The sequence below is a fragment of the Chaetodon trifascialis genome, chromosome 3 (assembly GCF_039877785.1).
Source record: "Chaetodon trifascialis isolate fChaTrf1 chromosome 3, fChaTrf1.hap1, whole genome shotgun sequence".
In the NCBI taxonomy this organism is placed as follows: Eukaryota; Metazoa; Chordata; class Actinopteri; order Chaetodontiformes; family Chaetodontidae; genus Chaetodon; species Chaetodon trifascialis.
The window spans coordinates 15,375,587-15,394,477 of record NC_092058.1 but is presented as its reverse complement, the minus strand read 5'-3'; the positions used below and the strand labels follow the sequence as shown (position 1 = coordinate 15,394,477).

General features: G+C 42.0%; 5 protein-coding genes across 5 annotated transcripts; 4 read left to right on the top strand and 1 right to left on the bottom strand.

Annotated features, from left to right (window-relative positions):
* Positions 1-1,260: 1,260 nt before the first annotated feature.
* LOC139329249 (olfactory receptor class A-like protein 4) lies at positions 1,261-3,457 on the top strand. Its single transcript, XM_070959446.1, has 4 exons — positions 1,261-1,536; positions 1,712-1,975; positions 2,763-3,008; positions 3,245-3,457. Exons 1-4 carry the CDS (start codon positions 1,261-1,263, stop codon positions 3,455-3,457), a joined length of 999 nt encoding a protein of 332 aa, XP_070815547.1.
* Positions 3,458-4,904: 1,447 nt separating this feature from the next.
* ora4 (olfactory receptor class A related 4) lies at positions 4,905-6,104 on the bottom strand. The gene is made up of 2 exons (XM_070959510.1): positions 6,018-6,104; positions 4,905-5,927 (listed from the first exon to the last, which is right to left on the bottom strand). The coding sequence occupies exons 1-2, from the start codon at positions 6,102-6,104 to the stop codon at positions 4,905-4,907; spliced, it is 1,110 nt and encodes a 369-aa protein (XP_070815611.1).
* Positions 6,105-7,485: 1,381 nt separating this feature from the next.
* On the top strand, positions 7,486-9,740 carry fndc10 (fibronectin type III domain containing 10). The gene is made up of 2 exons (XM_070958272.1): positions 7,486-7,745; positions 7,908-9,740. The coding sequence occupies exon 2, from the start codon at positions 8,072-8,074 to the stop codon at positions 9,101-9,103; it is 1,032 nt and encodes a 343-aa protein (XP_070814373.1). The 5' UTR covers positions 7,486-7,745; positions 7,908-8,071; the 3' UTR covers positions 9,104-9,740.
* An 895-nt stretch (positions 9,741-10,635) lies between these two features.
* ssu72 (SSU72 homolog, RNA polymerase II CTD phosphatase) lies at positions 10,636-15,668 on the top strand. The gene is made up of 5 exons (XM_070958273.1): positions 10,636-10,897; positions 11,841-11,984; positions 13,899-14,038; positions 14,247-14,365; positions 14,722-15,668. The coding sequence occupies exons 1-5, from the start codon at positions 10,818-10,820 to the stop codon at positions 14,821-14,823; spliced, it is 585 nt and encodes a 194-aa protein (XP_070814374.1). The 5' UTR covers positions 10,636-10,817; the 3' UTR covers positions 14,824-15,668.
* A 1,272-nt stretch (positions 15,669-16,940) lies between these two features.
* LOC139327785 (transmembrane protein 240-like) lies at positions 16,941-18,628 on the top strand. The gene is made up of 3 exons (XM_070957756.1): positions 16,941-17,026; positions 17,835-18,043; positions 18,483-18,628. Exons 1-3 carry the CDS (start codon positions 16,941-16,943, stop codon positions 18,626-18,628), a joined length of 441 nt encoding a protein of 146 aa, XP_070813857.1.
* Positions 18,629-18,891: the final 263 nt, after the last annotated feature.

Here is an 18,891-nt window from a genome sequence, read left to right as displayed (position 1 = left end):
TGAATAACTAATGCAAAAAAAAACACAAAAAAAAACAGTCGGTTTATAATGTAGAATTGAGGAAACACAGCATCAACACAGTGCTACATTACAGGATACTGGCGTTAAACAGTCTGACAGCCGTTGGGATGAAGGACCTGAGGTACCGTTCGGTCTGACACATTGGATGCAGCAGTCTGCTACTGAAGGAGCTACTTAAGCCCCCCACCGTCTCATGCAGGGGGTGGCTTGTCCAGTCCAGTTTGTGGTTGAGGTGAACACCCAGGTGTGTGGTATCTGTTACTATTTTAGTTTAAGTATTTGATGTTTGTTAAATATCGCTTGTGTGAACTCCCCCCTTGAAATAATCCCCAAAAAAAAACAGTTTGTGACAAATGGGGGCTCGTATGGGACATGACTGCTGGACCTCTCGCACCCCAAGCAAGACTCATACGTTTGGCTAGATAAGCCCTTATCAATTTTAATGACAGCATATCCAGTGTTAGTGGAAATTTGGCCAATTTTGAATGTTGTATTTGTGTAAAAAACAGGCTTGTTTCTTATGTTATTGACCGATTTGAGTTGGGACCTTCGTTGTTTGTGAACGCTCAATGAGGGGGGAACACAACCTGAATTACTACTACAAAAGTGATTTGAAGGTAAACTGATTTCTTTTAGGAAAGGAACAAGGGTTAGTAGGTTTCCAGGCCTATTGGAGCCCACTTGTGGCATGGTGACATAAAGTCCAAACAAGATTAAAGGGCTATCATTGTTTTGTTTTGTTTTTCTCCATCAAGAACATAAATGCACGGAAACAAAAAGGCTTCCACTTCCCCCAGGATGATGATGGGCTAACAAATGAAGTTGCAAAGGAAGCACATTTCATTCAGGGAAACTGATTAATCTCCTGTGTTTCATTAACTTGCACCTCAAGCTCCCAAAGGCATAAAACACAGTGTTGCTTTTATGCTTTCTACAGGCCTAACAGGGATTGTCTTAGCAGATCGTAGCTCAGACACCTCTGCTGTCAGTGTTTTACCGTGACACAGGTAGAATCGCCTTATTCTACTGGCCCCAAGAAGGAGTGTCTTAGGTTAGCTAACTGCACCTGCAAAGACCAGCGGGTGATTACACTGATGTCTGACTTGTTGGCAACAGGCTGGAGAATGAAGGCTGAATTGTATTCATCTGGCGGATATTAAACAGAAAATGAAGCAAGCTTTAAGACTTTATATCTGTTAAAACTGCTTCACTGACAAGGTCTTTAAGACAATGGCCGCAATGAACAGCCTCATGGAGGAGGCCAGAGACACGGAGCTTGTGGGGATGGGGCTGCGTGTCTCTGTGTCCCCTGCACAAACTGCCTTTTACATTATCCTGGTGTTGCTGGGCATCATGGGTAACGCCACTGTGGTCGGAGTGATTGGTAAGAGTGTAGTAAAGGACCGTGGCGGGGGACGTAACTCGGACATCATTATCATTAACATGGCATTGTCGAACCTGCTGGTGTCTCTGGTGAGGAACGCGTTGCTTGTCATCTCAGACACGGGACTCCAGGTATGTGGTGTTAAATAGCAACAGTTTTTAAGATTGCCAGTCAGTCAACCAAAGTGTAGATTTTTGACATGAGTTATGTCTAGGAAGACAGGGGGTGAATTAGATGTTAGGCTGAAGAAAGAGGCCTCTTTGTATCTCCAGGAGATAAGTATCCAACCGCCGATTTCTTTTACAGCTGTACTCTTCCAGAGAGTGGTGTCAGTTCCTCATGGGTGTCTGGGTGTGGCTGCGATCGGTCAACGTGTGGTCAACACTCTTCCTTAGTGCCTTCCACCTCCAGACATTGAGGCGTGTGGTTCCCACTATCGGGAACCTTAATGGGCCCCGGGGCGCTCCTAAGACACTACTGCTAAGTCTGGGTCTCATCTGGCTTCTCAACTTTATTTACTCCATTCCTGCTCATATCTTTTCTACTAGTGGGAATGAGAACAGCACAGAGGTGAGGGCCTGATGCAACAGGAGGCTGCATTAACTTAAATGTGTGAATGAAATGACATTTGTGTTAGCAGGATATTTAGCACAGAGTATAATAATAAGCTGCATTAATGAAACTAAGGATAGCAATAATCTAAAAATTGATAAATAAAAAAATAGTGTAGACTTGATTTTAAAATTCAAACAAATCTCAAGAGTCTGATAACTGAATATCTCATTGCATAAAATAAATGCAAACCAACAGATGTCTGCAACGGGGGAAAAAAGAAAAGAAAATGGTCAGTAAAAATGTTACCTTTGTATTTAAAGTAGTAAAACTTACAAAAACACAGATGTGGTCCTTTAAAGTTTAGAAAAACATTTTGTGATGGGTAAATTACAAGTAAAATCCCTAAAACAGCAAAGAGTTGATGTTTAATACTGGATATAATGTACTGCATATAAACACACAGTATGTTCTACCAACCTCATAAACGTGCTGAATTTATAGTAATGTTTCCTATTGATACAAAGGAAATTCAAACTTTTCACAGCATCATTTCCTCTCTTGACAAGCGGTGCAGAAAGTACTACAATCATGTAAACTGGCAGTACCACAGTGTAGTACACATCACTTGAGGTCCTGCATTTGAGTTTTGACTCAATTAAATCAGATTAGATTGCATTATTGTAAGTGTAAAAGATAGATGTCCGCTTTTCTAATGAAGAAATTTTGTCTAAATTGCTCAGTGTAATGTTCCACCCTCTTTTCTGTCTGTTCTGGCTCCTCCATCTTCCTGCTCCTTTCTCAGACCCTGATGCTGGTGAGCAGCACAACACGCCCCCTGCTGGGCTGTGTGTGGAACTTTCCCTCCAGTTACAGTGGCCTCGCCTATGCCACTACATCTATGGTGATCCATGAAACAATTCCCATAATCCTAATGGCCTTTACCAACCTGGGCTCCCTTTACACGCTCTACACCCACGGGAGGATGAGGAGTTCAGTGCAAGACGCCCCTGTGATAAAACGAGTGCCTGCTGAGAGACGAGCAGCCAAGGTAAGGAAGAGGAGGGTGACTGAAGCTTTGCGGTTATAAAGAGTTCACTGAAGCCACTTACATCATGTAGATGAGTAGTAGATTAAAATGTTTACTCTAGATTGATTTATGGTACAATCATGGATATTAACTCTTTTCGCAGCATCTTTAATGGAGACAATGTGAACATATTTCATCAAATCTCAGTATCTGATCAGCTTTCAATCCCTAATTCATTGCACTGTGCATTTCTCCAGGTGATTCTCGCTCTCATAATGCTCTTCATTGCATCCTGGGGAACCAGCATTATCTCTGTCAACTATTTCAACTACAACCGTGGTTCCTCAGCTGAGTTTCTTCTGGTCATCGCTCGTTTTGCCAACATTATCTTCATCGCCATGTCACCTGCTGTTCTGGCAGTTGGCCACCGGCGGTTGCGTTCTTTCCTCAAGTCTACGCTCGCTCACTGACAGATCCCCTGACTGACAGTACTCTATGCTGAAGCAGTGGAGGTGCAGCTCACACAATACTGCTAATTAGAAATAATCTGCATCAACTGCCCTGAAAAACATTAAAAGGAAGTTGATGGTTACAGGTATGAATAAAAGATGTCACTCACTCTTTCTGGAGTTGGACTGATGGACTCAATGAAAAAGCTAATTTTTCAAAAGTAATTAAGGATAAAAGAATTTGTGCTACACGACCCAGCGAAACACATTCTTTATGTAGTCAGGGCTGATAGATGGTCTGATGCCTTTATTTTACAGTCTAAAACAAATGGTCCAAAGAAAAAAAGAAAATAAAAATCAGTACCAAAACCATCAAAACTGATTCATACAGATGGTGCAGTATGTTTTCATTAGTTTGCCTATCAATATCTGGGTTTAACATTTTGCTGTATGGGTTTAGTGTAGAATGGATGTGATTTGGAATCAAAGGCTTGTGTTTGTTGTCCTCTGAAGCAGTGTTGTTAATGGATTACCTAAAGCTTACAAAGGGTTATCAACAACATCTACAGTTTTAATCGTTATTAGTTACCATGATGGCTTCCTGCTAAACATTTCATGTTTTGTCAGCCTATGTGTAACACAATAAAAGAACATTTAAACTATATCTCAGGAAGAAATATCATAAGACAGTTGTCTCTGGCCCACATTATGAAATATTAGAGTTTCTGTTTGTAGATCCTTATAAACAACATGAGTGATTAAACACAGGTGCACAACAGTTAATATAGTGATTAACCATAATGGACAACTTCTGATAACATTATACTTTTTGACCTAATATCAAACTTTCACTGTGTTGCTTCCCTCAAGTTTTTTTTCCCTATGTGCTGCTATTTTGGAACCTTTGACGTATTAGCGATTAGACTGCCTTTGAGCTGTTTTTATTGTGGACTTGTAAAGTCTATTGAGACATTGTATGTGATATTGGCTTAAACAAATAGCACAGACAGTGCAAACAAAAGAAAACTCAAGAGATTACAATTGAAACAACCAAGACGACACATTGGACTGAATAAAATGATTTCAATGCTAAAAGAAAATTACCTGCATGATTATACTGTAATGATTTCTGATGGAGCTGACATACAGTGTCTCAGTTTGACTTGCATCAAATGGATTGAAATATTTCAAAATATCCATCCATCCATTATCTATACCGCCTATCCCTTTCGGGGTTGCAGGGGGCTGGAGCCTATCCCAGCTACAATGGGCGAGAGGCGGGGTACACCCTGAACCGGTCGCCAGCCGATTGCAGGGCTATTTCAAAATAAGCCAAAATAATACTTCACAACAGTTCTGTCCAGACAATGCATCTGGATTCAAATGGATGATGCGTCCATGCTTATTGGGCATAAATTTCAGTATTTCTTCAGTAATTTAGCATCAAAGCAGTTACACATTGCTTTCATCATTTGTTTGCTTTAACTTTCCCCTTCACTTTTATGACCTTACTCTCCTGTTGAATGATAAAAATGGTTTGTTTTCCCTTCTTTCCTTTAGTCTTTGGGGATTTACCTTCCTCTTCAGGGTCCTCACTGTCACATTTGAGAAATTTAGACCACCCCAGTATCATGCCCATGATTCTCCTCCTCAGCTTGCCATGTCCCAGGGCCACCACCATCGGACTGAATCCTACAAACAGTGAGGCAGAGAAGTGGGCCACAGTCAGCAACCCTTCAGCATGGTGTCCCCCATCATGGTTGTAATACGTCACTGCAGCAACCTGTAGCGCCCAGCAGACCACAAAGAGCGACACTAGCGACATGATTACATGAGCTGCTTTGCGTTCAGTGGAAACATGTTTGTCCAGCTCCCCATGGGTTGTACCCGAATCTCCACCTGAGGTAACAGCTCGGATGTGTTTTGCCAGAGCATGAAGCGTGGCCAGGTTGGTGAAAACCATCAGCACCAGTGGCAACACCTCATTAAGTGCCAGCGAGGTGGAGGCAAAGGCTGAGCCCTGCTGGATGGAGGGGAACTCCCAGATACAGCCCAGCAGAGGCCTGGTGGTGCAGCTGATCACCATCAGCTCCACGGTGGAGTTGCCATGAACGTGGGTACTGTAGACCAGAGCTGGAATTGAGAAGACAAGGTTTGCCCCCCACACCAGCCCCAGAACAATCCAAACCCGCCGCCTCTCCCTATGCTGTGCAAGAGGTCCAAAGCTCACATGCTGTCGCCTCAGGGTCGTGCAATGGAAGATGCTAAGTGCTAGAGTCACCCAACAGCCCACAGCTCGCCACCACACCCACAATAGCATGAAGACTCGGCACCAGCCCGGAGACAAAGACACATTCAAGCCCAGGTCTGACACAAAGATGGGCACTGTGCGGAATAGTGAGGTCAACAGGTTGGCCAGTGACAGGTGCACCAGAATAGTGTCAGAGGCGGGGAGTCTCCGAGATGGACTCTCAATGGCTGACTGAAACACCTGAGAGCACAAGCAAGACAGACTGAGAACAAAGCAACCTAAAACACTCTGGTCAAATTCACCAATAAAATATTCCACATATCATCTTACCACATGGATGACCAAGATGTTCCCCAGGATGCCAGAGAAAACCAAGAGCCCAAACAAAATAGCGTCTACAGTGAGGACCTCTGACATGGCATCATCCTCTGCATGGCGACATACTTTGCTCTTTGAGACGCTGCCCATGCACCACTATCCCTGCCTCTGGTCCTCATGGTGTTTTATATATGCACACACAGACAAACAAATAGATTTGTCACACAAGAGTTTTGGTGTTTGCTGACCAGGCTCAAGGTCAATTTAATCTAATATGTTGATGCTTTGAGTGTACATGCAAAGGCAGGCACTTTCCATGTTTTCCTTCCATGTCACTGAGCACCGTGACCTGAACGATCTCATCAACAGGTGTAAGTTACTGTTATTTGCTGTGCTTTTTTTAAAAATTATTCATGGTAACCATCACTTAACTCTGTTAGAGAAATGCATATTGTGAAGGACCAGTGATCTGCACATTTATTCTTTAGTAACAATTCTTAATGTCCCATAGCTTAATAGCTAGTGTCTGACCAATGGATATATCATTAACTGCAGATCACACAGATTTAACCAATTATCCTATGCAACCTCTGAGGCACAGGTGAAGCTAAGTCAGTGCCACTGATGCAGCATTTTTTTGTCCTATTAGTCAACCATTCATACTCTCCCATGATACTAATTGTTTACCGGGTTGACATGCTTGTCTCTCTGGAATTATTGCTCTGAACAATCTCAGTTAAGACCTGCTTAATTGAATGTAAGGTTGAGAACAATGATGTTCCATTGTGCTTGAGATTATTTATTATTGCGACATTCTTTTGTTCATTTAAGAGACATCATGTCACAAAAAACTAAACACCTCCTACAAAAAATGAGTAAACCTTGCAATAACTGCAAGGATTTGTTGACTTCATCATATTGTGTTGTTGTTTTAATTAAGACTGATCAGCAGTGACAGGGTAATGCAGTATTTTTTCACTGGCTATATGAATCTGAATTGTGTTTTCTGAATTTGAACTCTATCTTAGGCATTCAAGTATGCCAGTTTTTTGTTTTTTAATTCATGGACAGTTTTTATATATTGAAATGTAATTTTGAGTACATTTTGATCTAAATCAGTACATATTATGTTGATTTTTCCATTTTGAATCAATAACCAAAACGACCAAAACTCATGATTATCAAAGATTAATATTGATTTGACATTTTTACCTGACCTGTCTAATCTAACCAACATTACTTCAAAGACATTTGACCCATTGGGACTCTTCTATAATCTTCATTCTAATAGAACATTATAAAAAAGATGTTTTGTTTTATAGGAAACTGTTTTTGTGTATTGCTGTAGATGTTATTTACACAGGCAGGCCATCAGCTCTGATCTGGTGGACCGCGCTTGGACGTGGGAGAGCTGCAGGTGAGCAGCACAGGTGGGATGCAGGTTCCATAAACTCCTCCATCCGTCAGCGTTGTCAGCACTCTGGTTGTTGTATGCGTTATTGACATACTGCGCTTCAGTATGCGTTACTGAAGCGCTGTGTGGGATGATGACTCACAAACCGACCGCTGATGACTACAAATATTTTGTGCACGCACCCACGCTCCCAAGCACTCGCGGCGCGCGCTTCTCCACGTGCACTCTCACACAGCGGGCATCAAAGCCTTTACGTCAAGCCAGACAGGAAGAAGAAAGCAAATCTGATGGCACGATAGCCGGGTCCCCGTGTCCCACCGAAACAAGTAAGTGATTTTTAAAAATGCCAATGAGTGAAGCTGCGCTGAGGTGACGTTTCACCGTTCAGGCTTTATGAACGTCGTCCTGAAAGCTCATCATATGCAAGGTCATACTCGAATCTCTTACTGACCGCATGCCCGCATGATTAAATATTATTTCTGTCGCAGATGCATACCAGTTCCTCTCGCCAATGGACGCGTTATACGGTTTCACACGGATTTTGTCTGTGTGCACTGAGGCAGAGCTGATCCTATGGCAGACACCAGCCCGCCTTGTACCATCGCTCATCTGATCCACTGTGAGAGGACATAATTCGACGAGAGGGAGTGAGATGAGAAGCCAACAAGGACCATCACTGCTCGCCTTGTCGGCACTCCTGCTCTGCATCACAGCTGGGTCCAGCAGATCTCATGGCAGCAGCTCAGCATCACCAACATCATCTCCGTCGGAGGTGAGAGGCAGGCATAATTTGGGGACACCCCAAAACTGGCTAAAACAGACTAATATCAGTTCCAACTATGGCAATCACAGCCACGAAAGTAGGCCATCACCAAAGCTTAAAGAGGTAACAGGCCATGCAAATGGCTTCTCTTTCAACACCAGCAGAGGCAATATTTCTACTGTGATATCTGAGAGGTCTGGCAGGGCACCAAGCTGGGGCCCAGAGGAAGGGGCGTCACCATTGTGTGCCTACCGTGTGATTGAGGGAGGCATTGGGGGGCAGCTGTGTTTTCGACAGACACTGCCTGACTACAAGTGTCATAAGGGAGACTGCAGGACAGTGGTGTCTTTGGGGAATCTGGTGGCAAATATTCTCATCAATGGCAGTGTCCTGTTACAGTGGACCCATGAGGGGGATTCCACAATGACCAGCCGACACATAAAGGCAAAAGAGACTGCAGCTGGTCAGAAGAGCAATGGGGATCCAGGGACAAATTTAACAAGACAGGAAACTCTAAAATCAGGCGCTGTTTTCAGTGGCCGACGCCACAGACGTGGAGGCTATGAGTTGAGCTGTTGGTGGAATGGAAGCTATACTCAGTTTGAGTGTGCTGGTGTCCATCTTGGATCTGGCTGCAGGGACTTTCTCTTGACTGAGCTGCATGAGAACATCCCCTACCGCATCTGCCTGCGCACCCTGGCCCGCTCCAATCCAGCTCAGAGAGTAGAGCAGCAGGACTGTGTAGAGTTTACCCTGCCGCCGTTTGGGATGCAGGACATTGTGATTGCCATGACAACCGTGGGGGGAGCTATTTGCGTGATGCTGGTCATCATCTGCTTGCTGGTGGCATATATCACAGAAAACATCATGAGCCCCACGACGCAACACACATACTCCTACCGCACTCACTCGCGTCACTAACGCTAAATTGAATCCAAGATGCACGGCTAAATTTATAAAATGGCCTGCATTTAACATCCATGATGACCATATCTAATCTCACAGTCATAGTCACTCGTTGTCAACAATAGTTATTTTCAGCCACATAATATGACATACACATCCTGTTATGACTGAATTGAAGCACAATCTACTGTGGCTCTGCAATTAACATGTCTTGTAAACCTCTGCGAGGATGCACTGAACCAAAAGTACTGATAACCTACATTTATTATTATACAGTAGTTTACTGTGTTATGTTTTTGTTCAAGGTTGTCTGTGATTGAGTCTGTCAGTCTGTATGCCGGCAGCATTTAAACAGCAATACAACTAATGAAATGGCTTTGAGTACGTCGAAAACAGCAGTCTGTTCAGACTTGTCCTGTATTTGCTAGGGACACAGGAAAATAAAACTTTACTGAACAAAATTTTTCCACTTGACTAAATCATCCCACCATCTAGTTTTGCTTTGACGTCTGCATACAGTATGTATTTGTACCATTTTGTGAAGGGCAATCCAATCTGGTGTACAATCTCTAAATACTGTGCCAAACATCTTGAGTTAGAATGCGTTCATGTCCTGCTGTGAGTGAATAAAGTAACATGAGATCATTTGTAATACTTCACAGCTGTCCTTATTTTTTTTCCTTGTGTGAGAGAGTGTGCATGTGTTAGTTTTCACATCCCAGCACCATTTATTAACAACAGACATGAATTCAGATCTGTACAAGGACAGCCTCTTGCAAGGTGTCTCATACAAGTCCATCACAAAACAGTAACTGGGACTTGATCCCATTTTTTAGCTTTTTTTTTTCTTTGTCTTTTTAGATGGTCAAACTGGGTACAAATTTATCCTAAAATCTGATTTCGATCAGGAGTGGGTGGTATGCATCCTCTATCATGGTATATGCAACAGAGATGTGACAGGTAGAGTTACTACAGTATAAATGGTATGACAAAATCTCTGATGGTTAATAAATTACAGTAATATTTACACGAATGTAAGGCAAAGTATACAATCTTATCAAAAACAGAGGTAGAAATTATGTATGGATTTATAGTGAGAGAAAACATGGAGTTGTTTGTTCAGAACTGTTTCGTGTATTAGGATACAAAGTGGTTAAAACATGAAAAACAGTGGTTTTGAATACAATTCAAAGGGAAAAGTGTATTAAATTTGGCACACAGGTACATACTATGTCTGCTTATGTCTACAACGCTGTCAACACGGTGGCTACTTGTATATAAGAGCTTGAGGTCATTTTTTTATTTTGCATTTTTGTTTCAGCAGCACTCTCAGTGTTAACTTGCGTCTTTAAATTTCAACGAAATGTGTGCCTCCATTGTTTTAGCGGTGTGTTCTTTTAGCCACTTTTCCTGAGGTAAAAACACGGCCCTCAGAGAAAATCATATTTTTCACAACGTGTTCGTTTATTGACGTCACGTCTGTAAGTAGGAAACCCCGCCCTCAAATGACATCACTCCTTAAAGCCGTATTCAACTACAGAGGCTCCGCCATTTTAACTTCCTGCTTGAGAAGAAGACGAGCTTATCGCACAGTATTTGTACTCGAAGCGTTTTATTATTTAGCGTAATATAGGGGTTTGTCTTGTTTGTTTTTCTCTCAGGGATCAAACTAACTACCTCTATCAGTTTCTGACGGTTTGTGTCGGTTAGTTTCAGCCGGAGAGTCGCAATGCCGAGCCAACCGCTGCGGGTAGCGGTTGTGTGCTCGAGCAACCAGAACCGCAGTATGGAAGCGCACAATATCCTCAGGTAAAGACGAGCCGCCGACAAGAGAAGAAAAGGGACACGACCATGAAGGGAACGAAATATCTGCGATATCGAGCCGTATTCTGAGCCGCTTCAGAGCCACGCCGACACGGTGCCTGACAGTCCGTCAGGCCTGCCCGCAGTTAGCGGACCCGGTCTTCTTCAGTGTTACACCGAGGCTATGGCGTACTTTCAACGCTGGTTTCTGGTTTGCGTTTGTCTGAAGCAAACGCCCGTACAGACTGCTTTGATTTCAAACAGATTCAGAGCTTTCAAAATATCGTCCGAAGTTATTAGGTCGTTTTTCCCCCACATGTTGACAAGAGCGCCCCCTAGTAGAGAATATTCCGGAAGGAAGCAACTGCAGCCATGCAACACCGGGTGGTTTACCAGCTCTCATCAGTCCTCTTATTCACACACCATTTTGAATTTTTGTCTAGATTTTTTTATTTTTGAACCAGAGGGTTGTGTTGGGATTGTGCAGGCATTTCACACTTGGTCTCATTTCCAAGTAGCTGTTCTTTTCTCATAGGAAAGCAGTGCACCTCTGTCCAGTATTGAAGGATTTACAGACCAACACAGCCTCGTAACTATCACCCGTGTGGTCAGCTAAAATAAAATAAACACTTCCCTGGTGAATTTTTTTTAAAGTCTGTTTAGCTCTTATGTGGGAAAAGTGTTAGACTCATTCTGACACAGCACAATAGAGACCAGCTGGAAATGGGCCTACTCGCTTTCAGTGTCGAGTGACCTCAGAATTCAGCCTGTGAAGTATAACAGGAGCACAAGCAGAGATCTTAGCAAGTTGACTTTGCTGGGCACTTTGCACTGAGGGCATGGAAAGACCTTCTGCTTAGGATTCTGCTTGTATGTGATGTCTTATTGTATCTAGTGTTGTTGCCAGAAATGGTATGTCATTTACTGTCTTGTCCTTTCGTCTTTGCAGCAAACGTGGATTTGATGTGCGTTCATTTGGGACAGGGTCTCATGTGAAGCTTCCCGGTCCTGCTCCGGATAAGCCGAATGTGTATGACTTCAAAACGACATATGTACAGATGTACAACGACTTGGTCCGCAAGGACAAGGAACTGTATCCCCTTCTCACTCACTTTTCCACACACACTCACATACTACATACTGGAAGCCAGATAAGTTAACATGGCCCCTGTCCATGTATCTTATTTAGATATTAATCTTTGTGGGAGTTCATGTGAGTGTGATGCTGTTTGAATGGCACAGCAGATGGGACCGCACTGATGGGTAAATCACATGCACGGATTTTAACATGTTACAGATATGCTATATTAAACCAAGGAAATACAGGGGGTGGAAAAGCCCCTTGCAGTACAACAGCTGTGAAACAGTAAGTGCAATTTGGTGAAGAGCATTAAGTTTTTGCTGAGACCATCAGATTTAAATCTATACTCTATAATGGTAACACTGCTGTTTCTCACTAGTGTTAAAAAAGGGAAACTCTTTTCAATGTTTATCTTGTCCAGGTATTTTTGTAGTTTGAGTACCACCAGCAGGTTAGACAGAAAATGTCAAGAGTTCATTCTGGTATTCAAGTTAATCTTTTGTAGTGCTGTAACTAACTGAATTTGGTGCATCTGTAGTAGATGCTGGAAAACTAGGTAAAGGTGAAGAAAAAACCCGCAGGAGAGCTCTGTTGGCAAAGAAAAACAGCAGTCAGTAGAGAACACTGAGTGAACAAACACCAAATAGGACATATAACAAAATTAACCAAGCGAGTGAACCAGGTTTAGATTTTTATTTATTTATTTATTTTTCAAAGAACTCGCTCACTGAGAAACAGCTTACATTTTTTCCATGTTTTTGATGGAGAGATTGTAGCGTTCCAAGTTACAGATTAATTAGAACTTGTCTTATGCCTCATTGGTGGGGGCATATATGTCAGTGCCACATAACTAAGGGTACTCACCCACCTTCGACCAAAACACAAAAGCCTCGAAGTAAGAACTGCAAAAGTGATTGACTTTCACCATATTATCTTTGTTCATACAGGAACTGTCTTGAACACTTTGATTTAATCAAAATAACTGCAGTTACTGCAGCTGTACTGACTGGTGGCACTTTGGTCGTTTGGTCTTCATTAATCTCATTCAAATAATCCATACCTCCACTATCAGCAGTCCAATGTTAAACCTGTCCCATCTTTTTTTTCTTCTTCTGATAATTGGAATATTTGGAGACAAGCGTAAATATAGTCCTCCTGTAGCTTGTCTGAGAAAGACATCTTGAGTTATCCTGGTTAAATCTTGGCTTAGTAGGAGAGATGTGCTTCACCAAATTTTTACTTACTATTATGCTGTTACTGATATTACTGTATTGCATGTGTACATTTTGCCAACCCACAACACTTTGAGAGGTCAGATATGTATTCCTACGTATCAGACGTGCTATGTTATAGAGTTGTGCTGTATGCTGTATTCTTGCTACTTTGCATGGGTTTCTTGAAAATATAGTACCCTATTATAGACAATTCACCACAGTGGTTGGTCTTTTTTTATATTGTTTTTTGGGCAATGTAGTGATAGAGTGACATAGACAGACACGGGATATGTTGTTTGTTTGTTTTTTTTCTAGAAACATGGAGTATTGGACAGATTTATAGCATCTGTTCTAAGGACAACACATCTTGCCTGCCAGTATCAGAATGTCTTGTTGATAACATTAATACTTTGCTGACTGGTTTAATCACAGCCAAAGGTTTTGGTTTTTTGACACCACTAGGGGGTGCTGCAGGTCGACTAATTCAAAAACTCAGCTGACACCATGCAAGTATGTATCCCACAATGCAAACAAAATAGTCTCTTAGACAAATGAACACCTTACTTTAGAGAGAGGCTTACTGGGTGCTGGCAGCCATTTTTCAGTGTCCTGTTGATTGAAATCCTGACTCTGATGGTTTGATTAGTGTGCTGTATTACCTTGAAATGTTTCTCTTGCTCTTGCTGTGTTCCTTGACCTCCCCACTCCTCAGATACACACAGAATGGCATCCTGCACATGCTGGACCGCAATAAGCGCATCAAATCAAAGCCAGAGCGCTTTCAAAACTGCAAGGATAAGTTTGACCTGGTCATCACCTGTGAAGAGAGAGTCTATGACCAAGTGCTGGAGGGTGAGGCTTGCCATTAGAAATATCTAATCACTGAGGGGATACAGTTGGTAATTCAGAGCCTCTTGCAAGAACACTGCTTTGACATTTTCTTTTCTGTGGGCACACAAAATAACATTTTTACACCATAGTGATTTGGTTGCAGACCAAATTTTTACTCCCTCTGATTGTGTGGTGCTTTCTTTCTCTTTCAACTGTTGTTGCTCCCCAGATCTGAACTCAAGAGAACAGGAGACTCTACAGCCTGTGCACGTCATCAATGTAGACATTCAGGATAACCATGAGGAAGCCACGCTGGGCGCCTTCCTTATCTGTGAGCTGTGTCAATGTGTGAGTGTCTCCTACCAAAGATCTTAAATGCTGTTTTACAGGCATACTGATGGAATAGTGCAACAAACACTCTGCTAAGTAATTAATGACATTTGACGTCTGGATTATGATCATGAATTATGAAGTAAGTCTATATACTTCACTATGAATGAAGTGGTCTTTAAATGTTCATAATCTGCCATCAAATATATTGCTTAAAGATGATATTCAGTGGCCACCTGGTGAAAATGTTATTAATGCTATAAAGGGCTGCTATAGAATCATAAATGGTGGACAGGGGTTGGTTTGAGTTCATTGGTGCAAATGAAGTGTGTGCACAGACTATGTTTAATGTGCTTCCTCCCCCACCCCCGTAGATCCAGCAGACTGACGACATGGAGAATGAAATTGATGAGCTTCTACAAGAGTTCGAGGAGAAGAGCGACAGGGCTTTTTATCACACTGTCTGTTTCTACTGATACACAATGGAAATTTGCAATAAACACAGACCCAGATCACAAGCAATCAGATAATAGTACATGGACACACACACACACACACACTTCATACTCCTCAGTCATCTACAACACAGTAGATACACATTGTGTGCCTGCACAGACATGCATGCACACATATATACACATACACACAGCTTTAGGTCAGGACCTAACAAATGGCTGCTGTCGGACATATTGGTGATGATGGGTTTTTCCTCTATGCAGAGGACAGACTCGCTGCTCTCGCTCTGCCTTTATTTCAGCGGATCAAGGTCAGGCCAAGGTCCTCCCTCCATCCCAGTCCAGTGAAATCACTCAACCATGTCTCCTCAGGGAGAGCCATAACACCCACACCCCTGATTCAACAACTCCTTTACAAGTGATTTTGTTAAGTACAGCATATTGATGCTGATTTTTCCCCCCCCTCTAGATTATATATAATTGTGATTCATTTAAGCATATGTGTCAGATTTTTATTTCTGATCTGGGACAGTGTACATGTGGAGGAGAGTTAATTGAACCGAATGCGTTTTTTTTGTGTGACCATGTGTTGTAGATTAGGTTTAAGTTAAAGTGGGTGGGCTAGGTAATGAATAACCAAACCTAGACCTCTCTGAGGATCTCCTCCAATCTGTTTCCAATATAATGTGTTGATTCATATTTAAACTTGGATATGGTATTTTTCAGGGCATAGTATTTTTTTTCTTTTGTAAATGTTAAAGAATTGAAGCATTGTAATTATTTGCAAAATGCGAGCTCAGCTCAGAGTGCCTGATTTTTCTGTATGTACATATGAATCCACTAAAGAGAGAAAGATCTCTAAGAAACATGGTATGCCTCTTTTTCTTTGCTTTGTGACAGTTTGTGGTGGTTTCATGTAAGAGCATCGGTATACGATTCAAAATATGTATTTCACTAAACCATTAGCATTCAGTTAATGATCATAATCAAGGATAGAGCGGTCAGAAGTACCTGGTTATTTTTCACGTTTGATTTCAATGTCACAGACCTCTTTCAGAGCAAGCAAGGGCAAACTGATTTAAAATAAATAAATAAAATACGAAAAATAGGATGAGGCAAAAAAAAAAAAACAAAAAAAAACAAAACACTTCAACCATGTCTCCAGTCTGGCTTTGGTGGGACAGTGACAAACGCCGCAGCCCTCCATAATGTGGTTCACTGACAGAAATCTTGCGTAAATTACTCCAGTGAGATAAATAAAGTTGTAAAACGGGCTGAAGAATAATTGCAGTAAATGTGTATGGAAAAGTAGTGTTATTGTTGCAGAATGTTTTTACCATAACGTGATATCTATTAACAGTGAAGTAGACAGGATGTAATCTGAACTGAAGCTTTCCGTTACTCGGTGACCTCAGCACTTAAATAAAGTTAGCTAAGTAGCTAGCTTGCATAAGAATTAGTAACTGAAGTGTCGTTTTTTAAAGAAAATGTGCTTAAAAACACATCTATTGCACGTTTAGTAAGATTTAATTTACCATGACAAACTGCCCTGAACATCTTCATTAACATTATAAGCGTCCGTTATTCTAAAATAAAAAAAAAAAAAAGCAACGAGCTGAAACTCGAAGGGAAACGAATAAAAATAACTGCTAGCGTCGCAATGGTAGCTCATAAAAGTTACCATGGTGAATCATTTCGTTCACTGTGAGCTTGGAACTGTCTCGTTAGCGACCTGTCACCGGGAATATCATCACCCGCCCTCCTCACGCCGGTGTTGTTGTATGTGAGCACGTCGGGCAGAGAGGGCAGCGGCGCGGACAGCTGCCGGCCGGGACACGCGGGACAGGAGTCCCCTATTCTCCTCCTGGAGAGCACCAACAATAAAGCTAACAGTGGAGTGTAGACGTGAAGGTACCGTGATTTCCGTTGTTATGCTCCTCTGCGGTGACAGTAATAGTAATGTCAGATATTAGTTGTCAGTTGTTCGCCGATATCAGTCAGTTAAGGTAGTTAATCAGCATTGGAAACCTGCTGTTTTTTTTTCTCTCCGTCGTATCTGGAATATCACAGTGTTGTGGTGAGTATCTCATCTTACTTCAGGCACTGGTTTGTTTCAGATTGCGACTTTTCAAGAGGACATGAACGCGCTTTTTCATCGCTTCCACAGCTTCTTTTTGTTGCTGGTGCGCGGAGAGGAGCGTGTGTGCGCCTGCACCTGTGGAAGGTAAAAGTCAGCCCACGCGGACCGTGACACCTTCGTTTATTTTGTGGTGTGTGAGACAAAGTCGACGCTTAGCTGTATGTCTAAACTTGCTTTGATGGCTGCTGTCAAAGTGGACGAGCCGAGCTGGCTGCTGCATTTCAGTCAGCCTGAAATCACACAGCGCTTATTATGACCGCTCACCATGAGTACTGGGTATTGATCTCTTGGCTCTCAGCTCAGAAAATCACTTTTCAGCAAGTTACTCATTCTATGTTCAGGCTGTGTGCTGCTGCTGATCACCACATCTGTTTGACTTCAGGCGGTGTGTGTGGCTGTGTGTGTGCGCCACCTATGTCCTCTTGAACCGCAGAATTTAGACGCACCAACACAGCAAAGTCATTCGTAGCTTTGTTGAGGCTCTCATATCCCAACTCAGCTGATCACAAGACAAGATTTGTCAGGATTCCGGTAGCTTACCATCCCTGCTAATCAGTTTCTTGTGGGATAGCCTGGGGAAAATGAAAGATTATACACATTTTCATGGGTCATAATTCTTGTCTTGGACTCATTAAACACATGTAAAAGATATTGATTAAAAAAGTGCATTTTCTGATTGCTGTATGTCTTAGATCCAGAAAAGTTGACGTCATTTGATATATTTAGTATCCTGGTATTGTCCAACAGGGCAGGACAGACATCAGATTTTGGGAACAGCTAAAAAATATCCATATCTCTATCATTGTTCTGCATCGTGGGCTCATTTTTGTCCATTGTCACTTAACATTTATGTCTGCAAATTTCCCACTAATGTCTACTGTGTGTGCTGCAGGCATCAAGTCTATCATGTCATCCCGTATGATGATGCCTATTCCAAGGTGACTTCTAGAGAAAACTACATTTTTAGTGACATCATGACCCAGCAGGAGATGGGCGTGATAGTGGGACTGCTCTTGGGCCTCAGCATCGGCTGCTTCTTACTGGTCCTGGACAAAGTTTGGCTCTCAGGCCTCAACTACTGGAGGGCAAATCAAATGAATGGTGAGTAAAATGGTTGAAAAACACATTTTACATAGGATGTTGTTGATAGACAGGGTGCAGACAAATGGCTTTTTAAGTACCTTCTTTTCACTGCCAATAATTTCTTCTTTTCCTGATTAATCAAATAAGCCACTTCCCTTACACTTGATCCACCACACGATAAATGTACGATTAACCCTCAAACACAGACCAGGCTTCACATACAGAGTCTCACTCCATCATTATATTTCTTTCGCATGCCATCAAATTTCTATTTTTTCTTTAAAAATGAATCTCTTCTCCTTTCTATTCAGATTTTCCCTACGTCCTACCTCAATCCAATGAATTCATGTCATTAATTGCTGCCTCTTACACACACAGCAACACACACTTACTCAACCAAACAAAATACAAAGTTAAGAACCTTTCACCAGTTCAGTTTCCCTGTCTTTCTTTCCAGATGTGGATTTCTGGTCACGGCTGCCCAAATTCAGCAACACAAAGGACTTCTTCAGATGGTTGCATCCAAAACACACAGAAGACTCCAGGGGGAACGTGGTACACATCAAGCAGGATGTGTACCATAATGTTAATGGAAGCATTTGACACATACAGATAAAAATGTGGATTACATTCAATAGTTACTGTGTGTACTGTGTTGTCTTCAATAACCCAATAGCCCTCACAGGTGTGATTGAGTCCAAACACAACTTTTTTATATATATATAATAATAATATAACCAGTTCCAAAAAAGTTGGTGCTTCATTATCAGAATAGATAAAAGAGAAAGGACATCAGTATCAAGCAAATTATAAGCAAAAACCATTCTAATCATGAAAAAAAAAGGCAACAAGCATACAAAATAACA

Bases quoted from the DNA above. Each gene is read 5' to 3' on its own strand.
- fndc10 (XM_070958272.1), top strand. From the start codon at position 8,072: ATGAGAAGCCAACAAGGACCATCACTGCTCGCCTTGTCGGCACTCCTG.
- ssu72 (XM_070958273.1), top strand. From the start codon at position 10,818: ATGCCGAGCCAACCGCTGCGGGTAGCGGTTGTGTGCTCGAGCAACCAG. The intron at 14,039-14,246 runs GTGAGGCTTGCC...GTTGCTCCCCAG, and splicing joins CTATGACCAAGTGCTGGAGG to ATCTGAACTCAAGAGAACAG. The intron at 14,366-14,721 runs GTGAGTGTCTCC...CCACCCCCGTAG, and splicing joins TCTGTGAGCTGTGTCAATGT to ATCCAGCAGACTGACGACAT.
- ora4 (XM_070959510.1), bottom strand. From the start codon at position 6,104: ATGTCAGAGGTCCTCACTGTAGACGCTATTTTGTTTGGGCTCTTGGTT. The intron at 5,928-6,017 runs GTAAGATGATAT...TTGTGCTCTCAG, and splicing joins ACATCTTGGTCATCCATGTG to GTGTTTCAGTCAGCCATTGA.
- LOC139327785 (XM_070957756.1), top strand. From the start codon at position 16,941: ATGAACGCGCTTTTTCATCGCTTCCACAGCTTCTTTTTGTTGCTGGTG. The intron at 17,027-17,834 runs GTAAAAGTCAGC...TGTGTGCTGCAG, and splicing joins TGCGCCTGCACCTGTGGAAG to GCATCAAGTCTATCATGTCA. The intron at 18,044-18,482 runs GTGAGTAAAATG...CTTTCTTTCCAG, and splicing joins GAGGGCAAATCAAATGAATG to ATGTGGATTTCTGGTCACGG.
- LOC139329249 (XM_070959446.1), top strand. From the start codon at position 1,261: ATGAACAGCCTCATGGAGGAGGCCAGAGACACGGAGCTTGTGGGGATG. The intron at 1,976-2,762 runs GTGAGGGCCTGA...CTCCTTTCTCAG, and splicing joins GGAATGAGAACAGCACAGAG to ACCCTGATGCTGGTGAGCAG. The intron at 3,009-3,244 runs GTAAGGAAGAGG...GCATTTCTCCAG, and splicing joins CTGAGAGACGAGCAGCCAAG to GTGATTCTCGCTCTCATAAT.